Source organism: Octopus bimaculoides, chromosome 1 (genome assembly GCF_046866305.1).
Source record: "Octopus bimaculoides isolate indiv1 chromosome 1, ASM4686630v1, whole genome shotgun sequence".
Classification (NCBI taxonomy): Eukaryota; Metazoa; Mollusca; class Cephalopoda; order Octopoda; family Octopodidae; genus Octopus; species Octopus bimaculoides.
The window spans coordinates 87,161,608-87,180,748 of NC_142928.1; the positions used below are offsets into that span (position 1 = coordinate 87,161,608).

Genomic DNA, 19,141 nt, shown 5'->3' on the forward strand with positions numbered 1-19,141 from the left:
CACTCATTCTCATTGTTTGACATTTATGTACACACACACACATATATATATATATATATGAGTGAAGGTGCATGGCTTAGTGGTTAGGGTCTTTGGCTCATAAGGTTGTGAGTTCAATTCCTGGCAATGCACTATATCCTTGAGCAAGACACTTTATTTCTTGTTGCTCTAGTTCACTCAGCTGGCAAAAATTAGTACATGTATTCTGTGTCCCACTGAATCACCCTGAGAACTATGTTAAGGGCACATGTGTCTGTGGAATGCTCAACCACTTGCACATTAATTTCATGAGCAAGCTGTTCCTTTGATCAGATCAACTGGAAGCCTCATTGTTGTTATTGACAGAGGGTCAGTTATATATGTACATGTTATACACACATACACACACATAACCATCATTATTAATTTCACATTGCTTCTTTTGTTAGGATTGCAATATTGCACTTTACTTTTTTTCTCTTTCCTTCTTTCAGCCTTTCTTCACCTTGGCACAATATTCTGACAGACACTCTCAGAAACATCTTAACAATGCTTTCCACTTCCCTGTGAGTCTATCTGATAATTTTGAAGACATACAAACTCCATCCAGTTGTTATTTTGGTAACTTCTTCTTCAGCATATATCTTTTTGTCTTTTATCTTTCACTTGTTTCCATCATTGGACTGCAGCCATGCTGGGGCACTCCCTTGAAGAATTTTTAGTCAAGTGAATTGATTCCAGTCCTTTTTTTTGTGTTTTTTTAAAGCCTGGTACATATGATATCAGTTTCTTTTGATGAACTGCTAGGTTACGAGGACATAAACACATCAACACCAATTGTCAAGCAGCGGAGGGGAAAAAACATAAACACAAAGACACACACACATATATATTTATATATACATTGGGCTTCTTTCCATTTCCATCTACCAAATCCACTCACAGCACTTTGGTTGGTCTGAAGCTATAGTAGAAGACACTTACCCAAGGTGCCATGCATTGGCATATATATATATATATATATATATATATATATATATATATATATATATATATATATATATATATATATATACACACAGGATCTAGTGGTTTCAGATCAGTGGAGCATTGTGAACAAAACACTTCATTTCATGTTGCTCCAGTCCACTCACCTATAAATAGGTACCCCTGTGATAGACTATCATCCTGATCAAGAGAAATGTTGGCCTGCCTGTCTGGCCAATAGTGAGGCATAATCTGAAAGCTACAACAAAATTGAATAACATTGTGACTAGCTGTGTATAACAATATCTGATAGTCTGCTTTATACAGTGTTATATATATATATATATATATATATATATAATTCTTTTACTTGTTTCAGTTATTTGACTGTAGCCCTGCTGGAGCATCACCTTGAAGGGTTTTAGTCAAACAATTCGATCCTAACACTTATCTTTTTAAGCTTAGTACTTATTCTACCAATCTCTTTTGCTGAACCACTAAAGCATAGGTGCTTTTACATGGCAACAACATCCACAGGCCTGCAAAACTAGGACCTCTCAGCTGAGAGAGTGGCGTAGAGGGCATGCCTGTATGTATGGATGGCCACAATTTTACTTAGCTTGTGATGCAAACAGGCAAAATAGAATTCAAAACATGAGTGCATAGATGTGTTTTATTAATGTTTGGTTGTGCTAATGCATGAAACTCTCCTCCTTTGAGTCACTCTGTAACTTCTGCCAATTATGGATAAAAACATACATACATATGCATTTATATATATATATATATTATTATTAGACTATTTTCTTTAATCATTACATGGTGATCGCTTATAAAGTATTATTATTATCATTTACAGAATTGTAAAATTTGATGCTGCTTACCAAAAACCATCGCATATATATATATATATATATATAATAATATTAGGGACAAAATCCAAAATTACAGGTAAAAAACTCAATTAAAATCAATTTAAAAAATTAAAATTAAATTGAGCCTTATAAATAAAGTATATATAAAATATATAGTTTTAGGGAAAATAACCAATTTTCAAGAACTCATCGATGAAAATCCACTATCACATATAGAAAAATTAATAATTAAAAGCACAATAAATGAGTATAATATAAAGTAAAGTAAATATCATAAGATAAATATAATAATAATAATAATAATATTATATTTATCTTATGATATTTACTTTACTTTATATTATACTCATTTATTGTGCTTTTAATTATTAATTTTTCTATATGTGATAGTGGATTTTCATCGATGAGTTCTTGAAAATTGGTTATTTTCCCTAAAACTATATATATATATATATATATACATATATGTGAATGTTATAAATAATATGGGTGGCTAATTTGCAATTTTACAATCTAAAGGTAGAAATATATACATCACTAAAGTGACAAAGGGCACTGACAAGTCAAAACCACTCAACAGCCAAAGAAGCTTTATCTTAATGGCTGACAAAGTAAGCAACAAATTAGCCAGATAATTAATGATTTCGCCTTTTGATGCTCATGACTTTTAATGCTCATTGGTGGCTTCACATCTTGATGCTCATATATATATATGAATGTATATATATTAGTGTATGTATATGTGTATGTGTGTGTGTTGAATAATGGAAACAAAACTTCACTGTTCATACAAATGGTGTAGTTTGTTTGCATTCTTCACCAAAGAATGTAAAGATATTCACTGTTTGATTGATTAATGTATTATTTCCTTGTTTGGAAACAGGTGGGTGTTTGGCATCCAGCTGTAGAAAATTTTGCTTCAACATAACCTCATCAGACCCATGTTTGCACGGTGAAGTACAGATGCTAAAATGATGAAGATGATTGATATATATATATATACACACACACACACATATATGTATTTATGTACACAAGCATCTATATATCCATACATATAAATATGTAAATGCACACACACATCATCATCGTTTGACGTCCGTTTTCCGTGCTGGCATGGGTTGGACGATTTGACTGAGGACTGGTGAACCAGATGGCTACACCAGGCTCCTATCTGATCTGGCAATGTTTCTACAGCTTGATGCCCTTCCTAACGCCAACCACTCTGAGAGTGTAGTGGGTGATTTTTACATGCCACTGGCACAGAAACCAGTCAGGCAGGCTTGGCATCGATCACGTTTGGATAGTGCTTTTTACGAGCGACCAGCATGGGGGCCAGTCAGTGGGTATTGGCATCGGCCATGTTTGGATGGTGCTTTTTACGTGCCAAGGACATGGGAGTCAGTCAGGCGGACCTGGCATCGACCCCATTTGGATGGTATTTTTTACATGCCACTGGCACAGGAGCCAGTTAGGGGGAACTGACCACAGCTACGATATTGGTTTTACTTGACTCAACAGGTCTTCTCAAGCATATCCCCACAATATATATATATATATACACACACACATATATCTATATATACATATACACATTTGGGTATATATAAATATATATATACATTTATTTATATATTTACATATACATACACACACATCATCATTGTCTTCATTTACCATCTGTTTTTCATGTTGGCAGGCATGGACAGGAGGTGATCAAGTCAGAACACTGCACCATGCTCTACTGTTTACTTTGGTATGGTATCTAAAGCTAGATGTCCTTCCTAATGCCAACATACATACATACATATGAATACATTTATATATGCACACACACACACATATACATATATGTACACACATATATATATGTATATGCATACATTTAGATATTCCTGATATATAAATTTTTCTAGATACTCTTAGATCTATTTATCAAATAAGGTACCTCATGAAAACATCATTTACGCTTTGATCTGGACTTCTTGTATCATATTTATATTCTAATTACATCCTATTTCTTAATTCATATTTTTCAAAATCTTATTTGGCACAATATTCTATTTTCATCATTCTTTTATTTCTTGCCTTCACTTTATCTTATCTTACCTTTCTTTATATATTTTTATTTTGTTACAAGGTGGATCATTACACCAATGAAAACGCACACACTATTTCAATTTCAGTTTGTTTTTTTTTTTATCATTCATCAATTGGTTAGCCACTTGAATATTTAACCAGCTAATTAACTGATCAATGATTCAATTAATCAAACAATTAATTATTTAGTTAAATAGCTCATCAATGCACAAATAATAAAATGAAATCAAACTAGTATGTATTTATTATTGTATCTTCTGAAAAACAAAATATGCTTCAATACTCAAGTTCATATCAAAAATCTTTCAAACTGAATACATTTTTTTTTATTTAACTCACTTTATTATATTTCTTGCTATAATTTATGTTGAATTTTTTATTCACAAGCCTGGTTATTCTACACATAATACTAGACAGAACACTTATATTAAGACTATTTGCATTTCTATTCCCTGTTTTCAATATACCCACCATTCAACTGTATTATGATTGATATAGATATCAGAAAGCTTACATGAGTGTGTAATGCGTACATTTGGCCTGAGAGTTTATGTATGTATGCCAACATTTGTCTAAGTGCATCTTAGTAAGTATGTGATGTATATGCATATGTGTGTGTGTCATCATCATCATCATTATCGTTTAACGTCCGCTTTCCAAGCTGGCATGGGTTGGACGGTTTGACTGAGGATTGGTGAGCTAGATGGCTGCACCAGGCTCCAATCTGCTCTGGCAGAGTTTCTACAGCTGGATGCCCTTCTTAATGCCAACCACTCCGAGAGTGCAGTGGGTGCTTTTATGTGCCACCAGCACGAGGGCCAGTCAGATGGTACTGGCAATGGCCATGCTCAAATGGTGTTTTTTATGTGCCACCTGCACAGGAGCCAGTCCAGCTGCACTGGCAATGATCTTGCTTGAATGTTGTTTTTCACGTGCCAGTAAGGCGACGCTGGTAATGATCACGCTCGAATGGTACTTTTTATGTGCCATATATATATATATATATGGAAAAGTCTTGCCATTTGTTTGATTTCAAGTGCGTAACATAATGCAATAAAATATTCCTCTTAACTGTGGTGGTTCAATATCTAATTGCACCCAGAATGCTTATGGCAGAGAATGCAAAATAACCACAAGGATATGAAATGTACATAAGGAACATGTGATATAATCTGCATCATGTGTTTATCATTATTTTCCCATATATATATATATATATTATTTTTTCCCTTCCTTCTTTTACTATTCTTAGGAACAGAGGTTTATAGCCTATTTTAATATTTATTTTCTTATTTATGTATATTCCCTCATTCACACACTCTCTTGTATCACATTATCCTTCCCTACTTACCTTTTTCTCTTTACCTTCTCTCACTCATTCTTTGCTTTTAGTGGCTTTTCTTCAACTATATGAACAACCACAACATATAGGGCCAATTCTTTATTTACTTTCATATTTTGAAATGTAAACTGAAGATAGTATTATGTAATAATTATCTTATTTAACTACTGGAAATGTGTGTGCTAAATTTATGCATATTATCAACATTTTGCATTGTAACTATTCTAAGAGACCAATAAAATAAGTACAGATCTAAAAATAAGTACTGGGGTCAATTTGTTTGACTAAACAAGTGAAAGATAAAATATATATGTGCATATATCATCATCATCATTTAATGTCTGTTTTCCATGCTGGCATGGATTGGAAGGTTTGATAAGAGCTGGCCAGCCAGGAAGCTGTCCAGACTACAATTGTCTGTTGTGGCATGGTTTCTATGGCTGGATGCCATTCCTAAGGTCAACCCTTTTGCAGAGTGTATTGAGTGTGTTTTATGTGCCATTAGCATGGGTGCTTTTACACAGCACTGGTACAAGTGCATTTTACATGGCACTGGCAACCTGTAAAGGACAAGAATGTATGTATGGATGATCACGATTTTACTAAGCATGACACATCTTCTCAATTACAGTAAATTTCCACAACGCCTGATCCCTTGTCATTTTCTCAATGAGGCCCAGTGTCTAAAGACCCTTTCTCACCACTTTGTCCCACATCTTCCTGGGTCTACCTCTTCCACAGGTTCCCTCCACAGGTTCCCTCCACAGTTAGAGCTCAGCACTTCTTTATGCAGTTTTCCTCATCCATATGCATCACATGACCAATATATAATCTAACCATAAATACATGAATATATATACACATATGTACCTGTACATATATATATATACATATAAACACACACATATATACACACATACATATATATATATATATATTCATAGATTTGTTATGTCATGCTTTGTATTAAAAATAAGCTATAAATGTGGTCCAGTTGATGGTTGTTAAGCTGAGGTTTTCTCCATTTTCTGATTATTTGTATATATCCATATATATACATACACATACATGTATATATTTATACACACACACACACATATATGTATATATACACATATGTGTTTATATATATAATTTTGTTTTATATTTTAATGATCCATGCTTGCAGGGATTAGATAGAATTTAATTTGTTGAGGCAGATTTTCTACTGCTGGATGCACTTCCACTCCCCAACACTCACCTGTTTCTAAATGAGGAAATATTTTCCTTTGGCTGGACATGTTTTCATGGAAGATAGGAAACCACCATCACTTGTTTGACAGTGATGCTGCATGTTACGAATAATTCATGACAAGGGGATACAAAAATACACACACACAACTAAACCTACACACAAGACTTTATTTAGGTCGGGGCTACAGTGGAAGAGACAGGCTGAAAGAGTGGAACTGAGCCTGAAACCACATGGTCAGGAAGTGACCTGCTTAACCACTCATCCAGCATACACTTGAACATTTAGTTGTGTAAAACAAATGGGGGAAGAGTGCTCAACACATGAATGTTTAGTGTGTTTCTCTCACGACTCATGTTTCAATAATCTATATACAAGCTATATATGTATATGTGTCTATATATATATATATATATATATATACACATACATATATTAAATAACACTGGCATGGAACACTTAGATTCAGAATTCTGAGTTTCTTGACAGCAATCTATTCAATATTCATTATTGTTTGTCAGCTGTCGCAAGTATGTTTAAAACAGGAGAAAAACTGCATTAGTATGCTTGCAACAGCTGGTGAACAATAGGGAGTAGTGAATATATCACTGAGAAACTCAGAGTTTTGAATGGAAGTATTCCATGCCTGTGCTATTTAACAGATGATTTAATCTTCTATTTCCAGCAATACTGAAACTTACTTCTTTTATTGTTACACACATACGTATTCATACATACATACATACATACATATATATATATATATATATATATATATATACATATATATATATACACACACACATGTATACATACATATACACACACGTATATACATACATACACACACACACATTATTCAATGAAATTCCAGCTTAGTTTGATTTTCACGTTTTATTATTTGCAATTTTTACAATTTCCCAATATTGAAATAAACTAGTGCTTTCATGTGTTATGCAATCATCAGGTTTACGTAGTGACAGTTGCGTTCCACAATTGACAGTTGTCAAGTGCAGAACATGACTGTCACCACATAAATCTGATGATTCCATAATGCGAGAAAGTACTAGTTTATTTCAATATTTTAAAATTATAAAATTGTAAAAATCACACATAATAAAATGTCAAAATCAGACTAAGTTCTTTTTTACTGAGAAAATATTTTTCATTCTTTTTTTACTGAGAATATATCATTTTTCAAAGTATATTAAAGACACAACTATATTTGAGCATGATTGTTTTTTTATTACGCATGTTTTATATTTCCTTATTAGTTTCCTATGTTTAAAATGGAATAACAACTTCCTTTGATCTGTTAGTGCAGTCAAACTTCTAACCTCCACAGTCCTGCCTTTGAATTATAGTTTTGGCAAAAGTGCCGTGTTGCTGTTAGCTATGCAGTGAATTCCATTATCTCATGGGGACTCTATTTTAACTGATAAAATCATCAATAGCAGATTTAAAAATTATATTTATTTAAAGTTTTGTTAGATCTTATGATTTATTTTATGTATGTTGTACCTGTGTTTGCATACATTTATATTTTGTAATTCATTCTCATTTTTTATCAAATTGCATGTGAAATGGTGGTGTTGCTAAATAGTGTTTTATATTTGTGCATGCATGCGTGTGTGTTTATATGTATACACACATACATACATACATACATATATATATATATATATATATATATATATATATATAATAAAAATGATTTTTTACTTGCTTCAATCATTAGACTGCAGCAATGCTGGGATACCATTAAAAGAATATATATTCATATATATTTGTGCGTGTGTGTGTATATATATATATATATATATATATATATATATATATATATATATATATATATATATATATATAGGTGTATATATATGTGTGTGCATATATATATGTGTGTGTGTGGATATATATGTGTGTATGTGCATATACATGTGTGTGTGTATATATATATATGTGTGTGTGTGTGTGTGTGTATGTGTATATATATATGTATATATACATGTGTGTATATATATATATATGCATATATATGTATATATATATGTATGTATATATACATATGTATATATATATATGTATATATATATGTATATAGGTATGTATATATATACATACATATATATATACATTTATATATATATATATATATATATATATATAAATGTATATATATATGTATGTATATATATATATATATATACATATATATATATACATACATATATATATACATATATATGCATATATATATATATATATACACACAAGTATATATATACATATATATATATACACATACACACACACACACACATATATATATATACACACACTGGCAGATATTAGGTGAGTATATGAGTATATATATAACTGAAGCATTGTTGTGCAGACAGATATTGTCCTTGTTGCTAATGCTTACCTGCTTTTCATGTAAGGGATTTTCATTCCACTTTGCCTTCAAAAGCACAGAGTCAGCAGAAAATTTGTTGACTGGGAAATGACAACAACTTTCACTGTTTATACGTCACTGGTTTTTACATGTGAAGTGTGTAGAATGTGAATATTTACACAGACATATATGCATACGAACACACACACACACACATATATGTATATATACATGGTAGGCATTGTAGTTTTCATCTTCCAAATTCACTTCTAAGACATTTATCTACTTAGGATTACAGAGGATCTCACTTGACAAAGATATTATGCAATAAGACTGAACCACATGGTTAACACATACATATACATATGCATACATACATAAATGTATATGATACTCTGTGTTTATGTTGAAGTAACTTTAAGAAAACAGAACATTTACTGAAAGCTCAATACTGAAAGTAGAGCAAAATTTACCACAAGATTTGCTTTGTCTGGGTTTTATTCAACCAATAAAGAAAATTTTCATTCCAATATTTATATAAGAAAGAGGATGAAAAGCTTCTTTAAATAGGAGGAACATTGCTCAGGTGGTGAACTACAATAGTTGATATTCCAAGTAGGAGATTTTATTTTATGGATAGTAGAAATTGATAAAAAAGTTCAAATGTCAGATAATCAACTTCAGAGATAAGTGAAGGTAAGACAGAAGGAAGTAAGAAATGATAAAGAAAGAATAAAGAAAAAAAGAGAATGACATAGAGGCAATAAAGTTCAACAACCATTCAAGTGTGAAACAGGAATGCTAAGGAATTAGATCTATGGAAATAAACTAGTTAAACTATAAGGCTGGAAACATTTTATATAAAGAAGCTTGTCATCTTTCTCTACAGAAACATCGGGAAGAAAAAAAAATTCAGTTTGAATAACTGTCAAGCAAAATTTACAGTCCCAGACATAACAAACTCCATAATATATATTTACATAAATATTGATGCATACATGCACACATACATACATCTATGTATATATTGTATACACAATCACACATGTGTGTGTGTGAGAATATATACACAATTATGTATATTTATATCTATCTATCTCTCTATATATATGCAGATACATATCCATTTCTATCTATCTAGATTTAATAACAGTTTGGCTCAGCTCCATGTTATTTAAAATTTTGTTGGTGAAGAACATGTCCACATCATCAGATGTATAGAGATTTAGATATGTACATATATAGACACACATATGCATACATAAATCTTTCTATCAAACTATCTGTTTGTCTCTCTCTCTCTCTCTCTCTCTCTCTCTCTCTCTCTATATATATATATATATATATATATATATATATTATATATGCATATATATATATATATGTACTATATATATATGTGTATATATATATATATATATATATATATATATATATATATATATATATATATATACACACACACACACACACAGAGACAATCATTGTTATAGTATATCTACATTTCATGCTTGCGTGGATTGACAGGTCAACTGTTGCACAGTGATCATTATTAGCACTTGTTACTTATCTCCTTAAATAAGCTTCAATCTCTTGAGATCAGTTTTCATCACATCCCATGTTTTCCTCTTCTGCATGATCCTTTTGCTGTATTAGCATTTCTTCACTTATATCTCTACATGCATCACATTTCTGTACCATCACAATACTTTTGATTCCTTCTTTACACAATCTATTTCTCAGCATAATTTGTGTTCTGTTTCTTATGGCATAAGCCTTACATATCCATGAAAGCGTAATTACTTCATTGCCTTGTAGTCCTCCATAATCAGTCCTCATGTTTTGCTAACAAGCAACAATACATTTTTTTACGCAAGCATATGCCATTCACCGGGAGAGAGAATCCTTTTTGTTGCCAGCAGAGGCAATAAATCTCAGAACTATGAACACACAACACAATGAAAGCTGAAATAAATTTCTCAGGAACAAACAAGTATAAGGGATTTAGAAAGAACTCAATAGAAAAGAAAAAAAAAACCCCAAAAACATTACCTACTTTGTGTAAAGAATTTAGAAAGATCTTGATAGAAAAGCTAATTAAATCTAAAATATACTTAAATCTAATCTTTCTTAATCATATTAAAATATATATAGACAGACAGCAAAGTATCTTGGGTTGATGTATGTGTATTTCTAATAGAAATACATTGAGGCCAAAAATATACTACTTTCATCACTGGTTGATGAGCATAGGCTGATATTTAAATTGAATATTGTTCAAAATATGTACAGTGTGAAGAAAGAAAGCTGGAAAAATAAGATGAACCATAAGTGCTTCTTATTCAGTCACAATCTGTTTGTGTTGTTGCTAATATCTTTATAGAGAGAACTCAAATCACAAATATTGGCAGTAAAACAAGATCAACCTACATGAGGAGTATGATGAAATTAATGCTGCAATAAAATTCTCAGAATAAAAAGAAATATTTCATGCACAAAGGAGTTAAAGAAAAAAAGTCTCAAATGTAAATGACATAAAAATATGATTAATAGTCTTGAACTAGTCTTTTTCATGGAGCTCTCTCTAAATACTTTACATATGAAATGCTTCTTGTTCTTCAGTACTAATTTTAATGTACTCATTATGTAAGTTGACTTTGACTAGTTTTGCAGTCAATTTTGTGACAACATAAGTTCATTCCGTAAAAGGCATCTACAATACAGACTGATTATGAAAAATCAGAAACACTTTTTGTTGATCCTGTTACTTTCAGGTTTCCTCTTCCATACTGAGGATATTTTGAACTATATGCAATTTGAGCATCAGTCTGCACTCTGAACTTGATGATGATAGTAGCATATTTCTGATTTTGCCAATATGTTTCTATTAAAAAAGTAATGTGCTTAAGGTCTTTTCCTTTTAATACCGGGTTATACATATTTTAATATGTATTACAATGCACCTATTTTAGAGTGCTACTTAGACTTTAGTATAAGATATTTAATACAGATAACCAGAAAGGAGACACATACACATTGCACAAGATGCACTATAATTAGTTATAATGAAGCATTATTCACTAAAAGTGCTCAAAAAATAATTTATATAATTATGATTTATCAGGAGAGGCAATAAAAAACTATTTAACAAATATATGTATGTATGTTTGTCTGTATGTAAAACACACACATATGCAAGCACACACACGAATGTGTGTACTGTCATGCAGTCACATATAAAATCTTTGTTACTAGTTTTAATGTTAGTGTGAATAATCCCTATCAATATTGGCATGTATGATCATGTTTATACTTCCATTGTGTATTTTTTTTACATTTCAAAGCCCATGTGTCATTGTTCTTGTGTAATTAATATCTATCTGACTTCATATTATGTGTGTGTGTGTGTATGTGTGTGTGTGTGTGTGTGAATATATCTGTGTAAATGTGTGTGTGTGTATATATATATATATATATATATGTACATACATACATTGATACACCTCTCCCATATATGTATGTACGCATGTATATATATATATATATATGTATGTATATATAAATGTGTGTGTGTGTATATATATATATATATATATATATATATATACACACACACACACACATTTACACAGATATATTCACACACACACACACATATACATACATGTGTATGTATAAAACTGTAAAAAGCCCTTCACTCTTTTAGCAGAAATATAATATCATCTGTGCCATTTTAACATTGGAGAACTGTGTGTTATGACAATGAATAATGTACAATGTCAGGGTGTATATAAAAATTAACAAGTGAGAATTGTATTTTGAAATAAAATAATGGCTTAAATTATCGCCTTAAATATATTTATCATAAGAAAAGCAGAAAAAAAAAAAGGAGCATTTTTCAAACTTCTTGAGCTGTCAAAAATGAAAGACTAACAAGACACCGGTGTAAATAGTTTGAAAATGTTTACGAACTTATCTACATAGATAAGAATGTTTTAATATATTTTTAGATAACATTATTAATTTAGTCCTATAATTTTTCAAGCTTCAAACATTGATTTGTTTTATGTATGGTAATTCATAACCTAACGTTGAATTTTAATATAATGTGGTCAGCAGTTTCTCTCCATGAATCATTCTTACAATTTCACATGATGGCTTCCACCAACATACACTTTTTTGTTTAGTTACTACACTTACTTGCTTGCTACATGTGTTTCAAACGATATCATCTGAAGTATATGATATCAAACATTTCATCACAGAAAGAGGCTTAGAGCAAAAAATAATAACAATAATAATAATAAATAAATAAATAATAAATAAATGAATAAATAATAATAATGATAATAATAATAATAATAATAATAATAATAATAATAATAATAATAATAATAATAATAATAATAAAGTTTTTAAAAATAGAGAAAGAAAAAAAATCAAAAAGCTATTCAAAATAGATTTTGAACTATATTGCACTTTTACAATTGATTTATAATGTCAAGATATTTTTGAAATATACAACCAGAGCTCTTATTGTAACATTTAAAACATTGACCATAAGGATCAAATAAAAGATTGAAGAATAACATCAGGGATGAAAAACTGGGACTTCAAACAATTCCATTGATAATACTGGAATAAATTTTTTTGCAAAGAATATTTAACAGTTAAAATGTTAAGCTTTGTGTAGTATTTTATGTCGTAAAAATCCTGCTTTCACAATTTGTTCACCGGTTGAACATTTGAATAAAACATAAGATTATAAGTTAAGGGGGGTTTTTTTTGTCTTTTTTTTTTCATATTCAATGGAATGGAAGTCACTTAATTAAGGGTAAAAGTATTTACAGATTTCTTTTTAATGTTAATATTTTTTTTATGTTAATTATTTTTCTAATTAAAAAAATATCAATTTCTGGAATGGTCTACTGATACATTTTTTTTATGAAATAGTTCAGATAACCTAATCATTTCATATAGAAACTTTCATAAAACTTATATATACCATTAGTTGTAAATGAAAAAAAAAATGTCCTCAGCAGAAAATTTTCTTTCTTTAGAGTCACTTTGAATGTTTTTTGTTTTTTTTTTAAAGTTTTTTTTTTTTTCTGAGATAAGGATTGAAGATAAAAATTTGAAGGGAGAAAAAAAAAATCAATATATAATTTCAAGTAGTCTGCTCCTTCATTTTAATAAAGCTATTTCTTTAAAAACGGGGAACACATGCACTTTTGTTTTTATCTTTGAAAAGGAGTGAAAGAAAAATTTCAAAAGAAAAACAGAAAAGATCTCGATATATTATTTCCTGTAATGAAATCATGCTTTACTGTAATCAAATTATTACGTAGTTTACTGTAATCAAATTAGGTTTTTTTTTTACCATATGTTTGAGCAAATGTATTTTTATCAGTCAATAAAAACCCAAGATAAAGTGATTACTTACAATATTGGTTAATCTATTGAACGGTATGTACAGTCATCTATACCTAATGTCTTACTTCTTTTAAACATTTCATCCTACCCCCATATGTTTTCACAGAAACCTTCAACATTATTTCTTAGTGATTAATTACACAGTATTTCAACCTTTCATTTATTTTACACCCCGCCCAAACACAAAAAAAAAAAGAAAAAGAAAAGAGACTGTACATTAAATGATTAATGAATTGCCAAACTTTGTTGGCAAAACATTTGATGATCATCAACTGAGTTATGATAGTATGAAGAACTGTACAACCGTTAAATGATCTATATACAATTGACAAACTTCAGTTACTTACACACATGTACATACTCACATGCTTTTTGTATACACATCAATGAAAAAGGAAAAAAATTGTTAGATTTGTGTTGTTTTTCAGCTGTTATGCTTAGTAATATAGTGTTCGAAGGATACTGTCTTTTCATTTCTTTCCTTTTCTATTTTCTATTTTCCAACCACCATAATATTTAAGTGTTTATTTCCAATGAAGAGCATGTGCTCTTGAGTTATCAGGAAATTAAATTCTTCCCTGTTCATGAACTGAGAAATAGCTTGATTACATTTTGTTTAGTACTTTTTGTTTTTCAGACAATGCCAAAAAATTCTTTTACTAAATCAGGAATAAACATTCTGTCCATTTCAAGCTCTAATAGATCCTCAGAATGCTTTAAACTTATAGTACGTAGTTCCGTAATTCGAGAAAGCAAAATAGCGAAAGAACAGCCCCCATGTGTACGCTTTTGAATTTCATAATCATAAAGTGCATCAACAAATGTTTCTTGGAATTTTTCAACCATTTTTGGATTTTTTAATCCTGGACGATCTAAGAAAGAAAGAAAGAAAGAAAGAAAGAAAAGAATAATTCAATCAATAAAAAAACCATTGATAAAAACTGATTATGACTTTTAATGAAAAACAGAAAACTATTAATAAAATAGGTTAGAGACAATTGTTGTTTCACCCAGATTAGTCCAAACAGAACAGATCTATGATCAAAAGCATTCCAGCAATGACCATTCTCTTTCTATTTTTGCTATTGTGTATTCCGTTTCTATATTCTCCAATGTGTCCATTCTTTTTTAAGATGATAGGGTGCAGTTTGAGGGAGATTAGATTGTTACTTCTGGAAGACCAAATGATCATACAAATACTCATACACTTGTTGTAGCTATTCATGGTACAGACATATCATGGATAGATGAAACAATCTGACATACCCGAGACATTGTTCTTCAGAGCATTTTACTCTCTTTACTCTGGAGTATACAACATTTAGAAGAGAAACCTTGTGGTTTATTCAGTAAACTACAAAACTTCTCTTCTTATAGGGGATCAAAATATTTGAAGTTACTTAAATCTTTAGCATTTAAATTGGCCATACCTGCCAAAATATTCTACTAGTTTTATGTTCAAATTGGTTAGATCCAGCCTCCTACACCTACCCTACAGTGTTATTCTAAAAATAAATAACCACATCATCAAAATCTCAAAGCTATGAAATAAAGCATGACTAATTAAAAAAATTCTAACTATTGGGTCATCCCCAAAATAATATGTTTTTTTTATACTTCTTTTATTTTTCAAAGTTAAGATAAACAAAATTCTTTTTTTAATCTAAATTACACTCTCCTTCATTCTCTACAATGCTCTTCCATCTATCTAGTAGACTCGCAAAGCCCCTCTTCCAAATTCACTTGTCCGTGATGAAAAATACTCCTCCAGTACTGTTCTGATGGGGCAATGTCTGGAGAATATGGGGGAAGGGCATCATTTCCCATTCAAACTACTCCAGCCTTTGGAATGTCATTGCTGTATGTGGCTGAGCATTATCCTGGTGGAAGAACATTTTTCATCTTGAAACCAAAGATGGTTGTTTTTCTTCTAGCACTGAATTACTAACAGTATATCTCCTAAGTTATCATTCGGTTTGGGTTTAAAAGTTCAAAGTGAACTAAACCTTTCATATCCCACCAAATAGACAACAACACCTTACATGGGTGAAGACCTTCTTTAACCTAGGGTGCTGGTGTTTCTCCTTTCCCTAACCACTGTCTTTGGCACTTGACATTCTTATAGGGAACCCATTTCTCAACACCAGTCACTATTCAGTCCGAAAAAGGTTCATTCATGAGACATGACAACAAAGAAGAGCACACATTCACTCTCTGCATGCGATTAGTTTGCAAGGAACCCACTGACCCCATTTGCTGACTTTTCGGATGGCAAATCCAAGCTTCTCTCCTAGTTTCTCAACAGTTACGATAGGATTTCATTCCACCAGGGTTTTCAGGACGTCCTTGCTGAGCTCTACAGATCTTCCAGGACAAGGCTTATCTTCTTGGCTGTAGTTTCTGGATCAGAATTTCTGGAACCACTGTTGACACTGGCTTATGCTTATTGTCCAATTCCCATATACTGCCTTAATATTCCTCACACTTTCCATTGTGTTGTTGTCTTTATTGAATTCATAAAGTAAAATATGCCAAATATACTCATTTATCACTTCCACTACAGCTTTGGAAAAAAAAACTGTTAAAATCGAACTGCACTCTTCAAAACCTTCTCTAAGAATAAGAACAAGGTAAAATTACTACCTGCTTTTATAACAAGTTGATGCGGGTCGTTTATCCTGCCTTCTTCCAACTTTTAATTCATGCAATTGAAAAAACTGCATTATTTATGGGATGACCCAATAAATAAATTCAACAGAGTAATCTGAATATTAAATGGTTAAAAATACTGATTCAAGAGTAAAGTACACATGGGAAATGCCCATGATCATTGCAGGTTTTCTGAGATAGGTGGCAAGGAAAGTTATACTCAGACTGGTCTGAATGTTAGCAATAGAATAGGTTTATTGCTATCCAGGATGCAGGAGTGGGAGGAAGGGGCATTTACTCATTTCCTGCTACGAAACCAGAGTTAGGTACCAACTCTTAAATATTTTCAGATTTCAGGAAGAATTTACCATGCTTCTAGGAAATTATAAGTTCACTTAATTTTTTTTATTTTTTGAAAAATGTGTGTGTGCACATAGAGGGGAAAAAACAAGGAACTGAAAACATTTATGCTTTAATTCATATTGTAAGTATTTATAGTATTCAAAAAAATATGCCTTGCACATTTTTGGATGATGTTTATATATTTCAAGAATTCAGCCTTTTAACATATCTGCATTCATGAGGTAAATTATATGGTTTTTCTAATTGTTTTTATGTTTGAAATAAATGACACTATTTTTGTTTAGACTTATGCTGGATTCATGACAACATACTTTATTTGTTTTTCTCTAGACAATATTTAATATTCTTGAGTTAGTAAAAACCACTTGCTTTTATTTTGTAGTATTTGCTCACTTGGACAAGTACAACTCTGAAGTTTTGAAAGCTTTAACCAGGCTACAAAAACCCAGAGGAATGCTGCTACATGTTTCCTAAAAGAGGATGACTTCACAACAACTTCACTTTACAAAACATTGCATCTCATACAAAATCTATCAGGTCATCCCATAAGTTCTGTCTGAATTTTGAATAAAGAAAACAAATGATCAAATGTTATATTTAATTGAAATTTAATCATCAATGTATTTTCCCTGATTATCTATGACTTCCTTCCATCTATTTACAAGCTTTTTAATCCCATCAATGTAAAACTCTTGTGGTTTCAAAGTGAAGAACTCTGAAATGTCAGTTTTGACCTCCTCCTGGCTTGCGAAAGTTATGTCCCACAAATGATTCTGCAAGCTACGAAACAAATGGTAGTCTGAAGGAGCAAGGTTGGGAGAATAAGGTGGATGAGAAATTTTTTCTCAACCAAGCTCTTCAATCTTCTATGATGTGATCTTTGCAGTTCGCGGTCGCGCATTGTCCTGATGAAACATCACTCCTTTTCGATTCACTAAAGCAGGTCTTTTTTCTTCAAAGCTTGGTTCAAATGCTCTAATTGCTGACAGTTGATTTGAGCATTGATTGTTGCATTAGGTGGTAACAATTCAAAGTGAATTACTCCTTTGCAATCCCACCAGATAGGGAGAACCTTTTTTCCATGAAGTTCCCTTCTTGGTTGTGGTTGAGCCTTTTCCCTTTTGCCAAACTGCTGTTTACGATGTTTAACATTTCGATAGAAGATCCATTTTTTTGTCACCAGTCACAAGTCTATTCAAAAAGGGTGAAATGAGTCAAGAGAATGGAGAGAAGAGCAGATGTCAACTTGGGATTTGCGGTTACTTTCAGACAATTCACAAGGCACCCATTTTCCAAGTTGTTGAAGATGACAATAAACAGTTGTATGGTTTGAACTAAGCTTTATTGCCAATTCTTCAACTGATAATGCAGGATTTTCTTCAAGTAATGCCTCAAGGAGCTTATCATCAAACTCAACTGGACATCCTGTTCGATCTTCAGTTTCAAGGCTGAAATCTCCACTTCTGAATTTTGCAAACCATCTTCTGCAAGTTCTTTCATTGAAGCATTCTCTCCCATAAACTGAGTATATGTTTCAAGTTGCTTTGTCTGCAGAGTTTCCTCTTTTGTACTCATAGAGCATTATGTGCCTTAAATGCTCTTTGGATAGTTCCATGTTAGAAGGGGTTTTAATCAAAGAAATTTTAATTCTATTATTCTGTAAAATAATATTTAATTAATTTAAATGTACACAAATACATAAAAATAATTTTTAATTCCATTAGACATTCTAAAATACTATTAAATTTCATTCAATTTTAAAAAAGGTAAAATCAGACAGAACTTAT

General features: G+C 31.2%; 1 protein-coding gene across 4 annotated transcripts in view; it reads right to left on the reverse strand.

Moving 5' to 3' along the window:
* Positions 1–13,359: 13,359 nt before the first annotated feature.
* The window catches only part of LOC106878230 (ecdysone receptor), a 129,065-nt gene continuing 123,283 nt past the window's right edge, over positions 13,360–19,141 (reverse strand). For all 4 annotated transcript variants that reach the window (XM_014927424.3, XM_014927391.3, XM_014927400.3 and 1 more), the window contains one exon: positions 13,360–15,214. In XM_014927424.3, the coding sequence (XP_014782910.1) occupies positions 14,976–15,214 (239 nt within the window). In that variant the 3' untranslated portion in view covers positions 13,360–14,975. The remainder of the gene's footprint in view (positions 15,215–19,141) is intronic.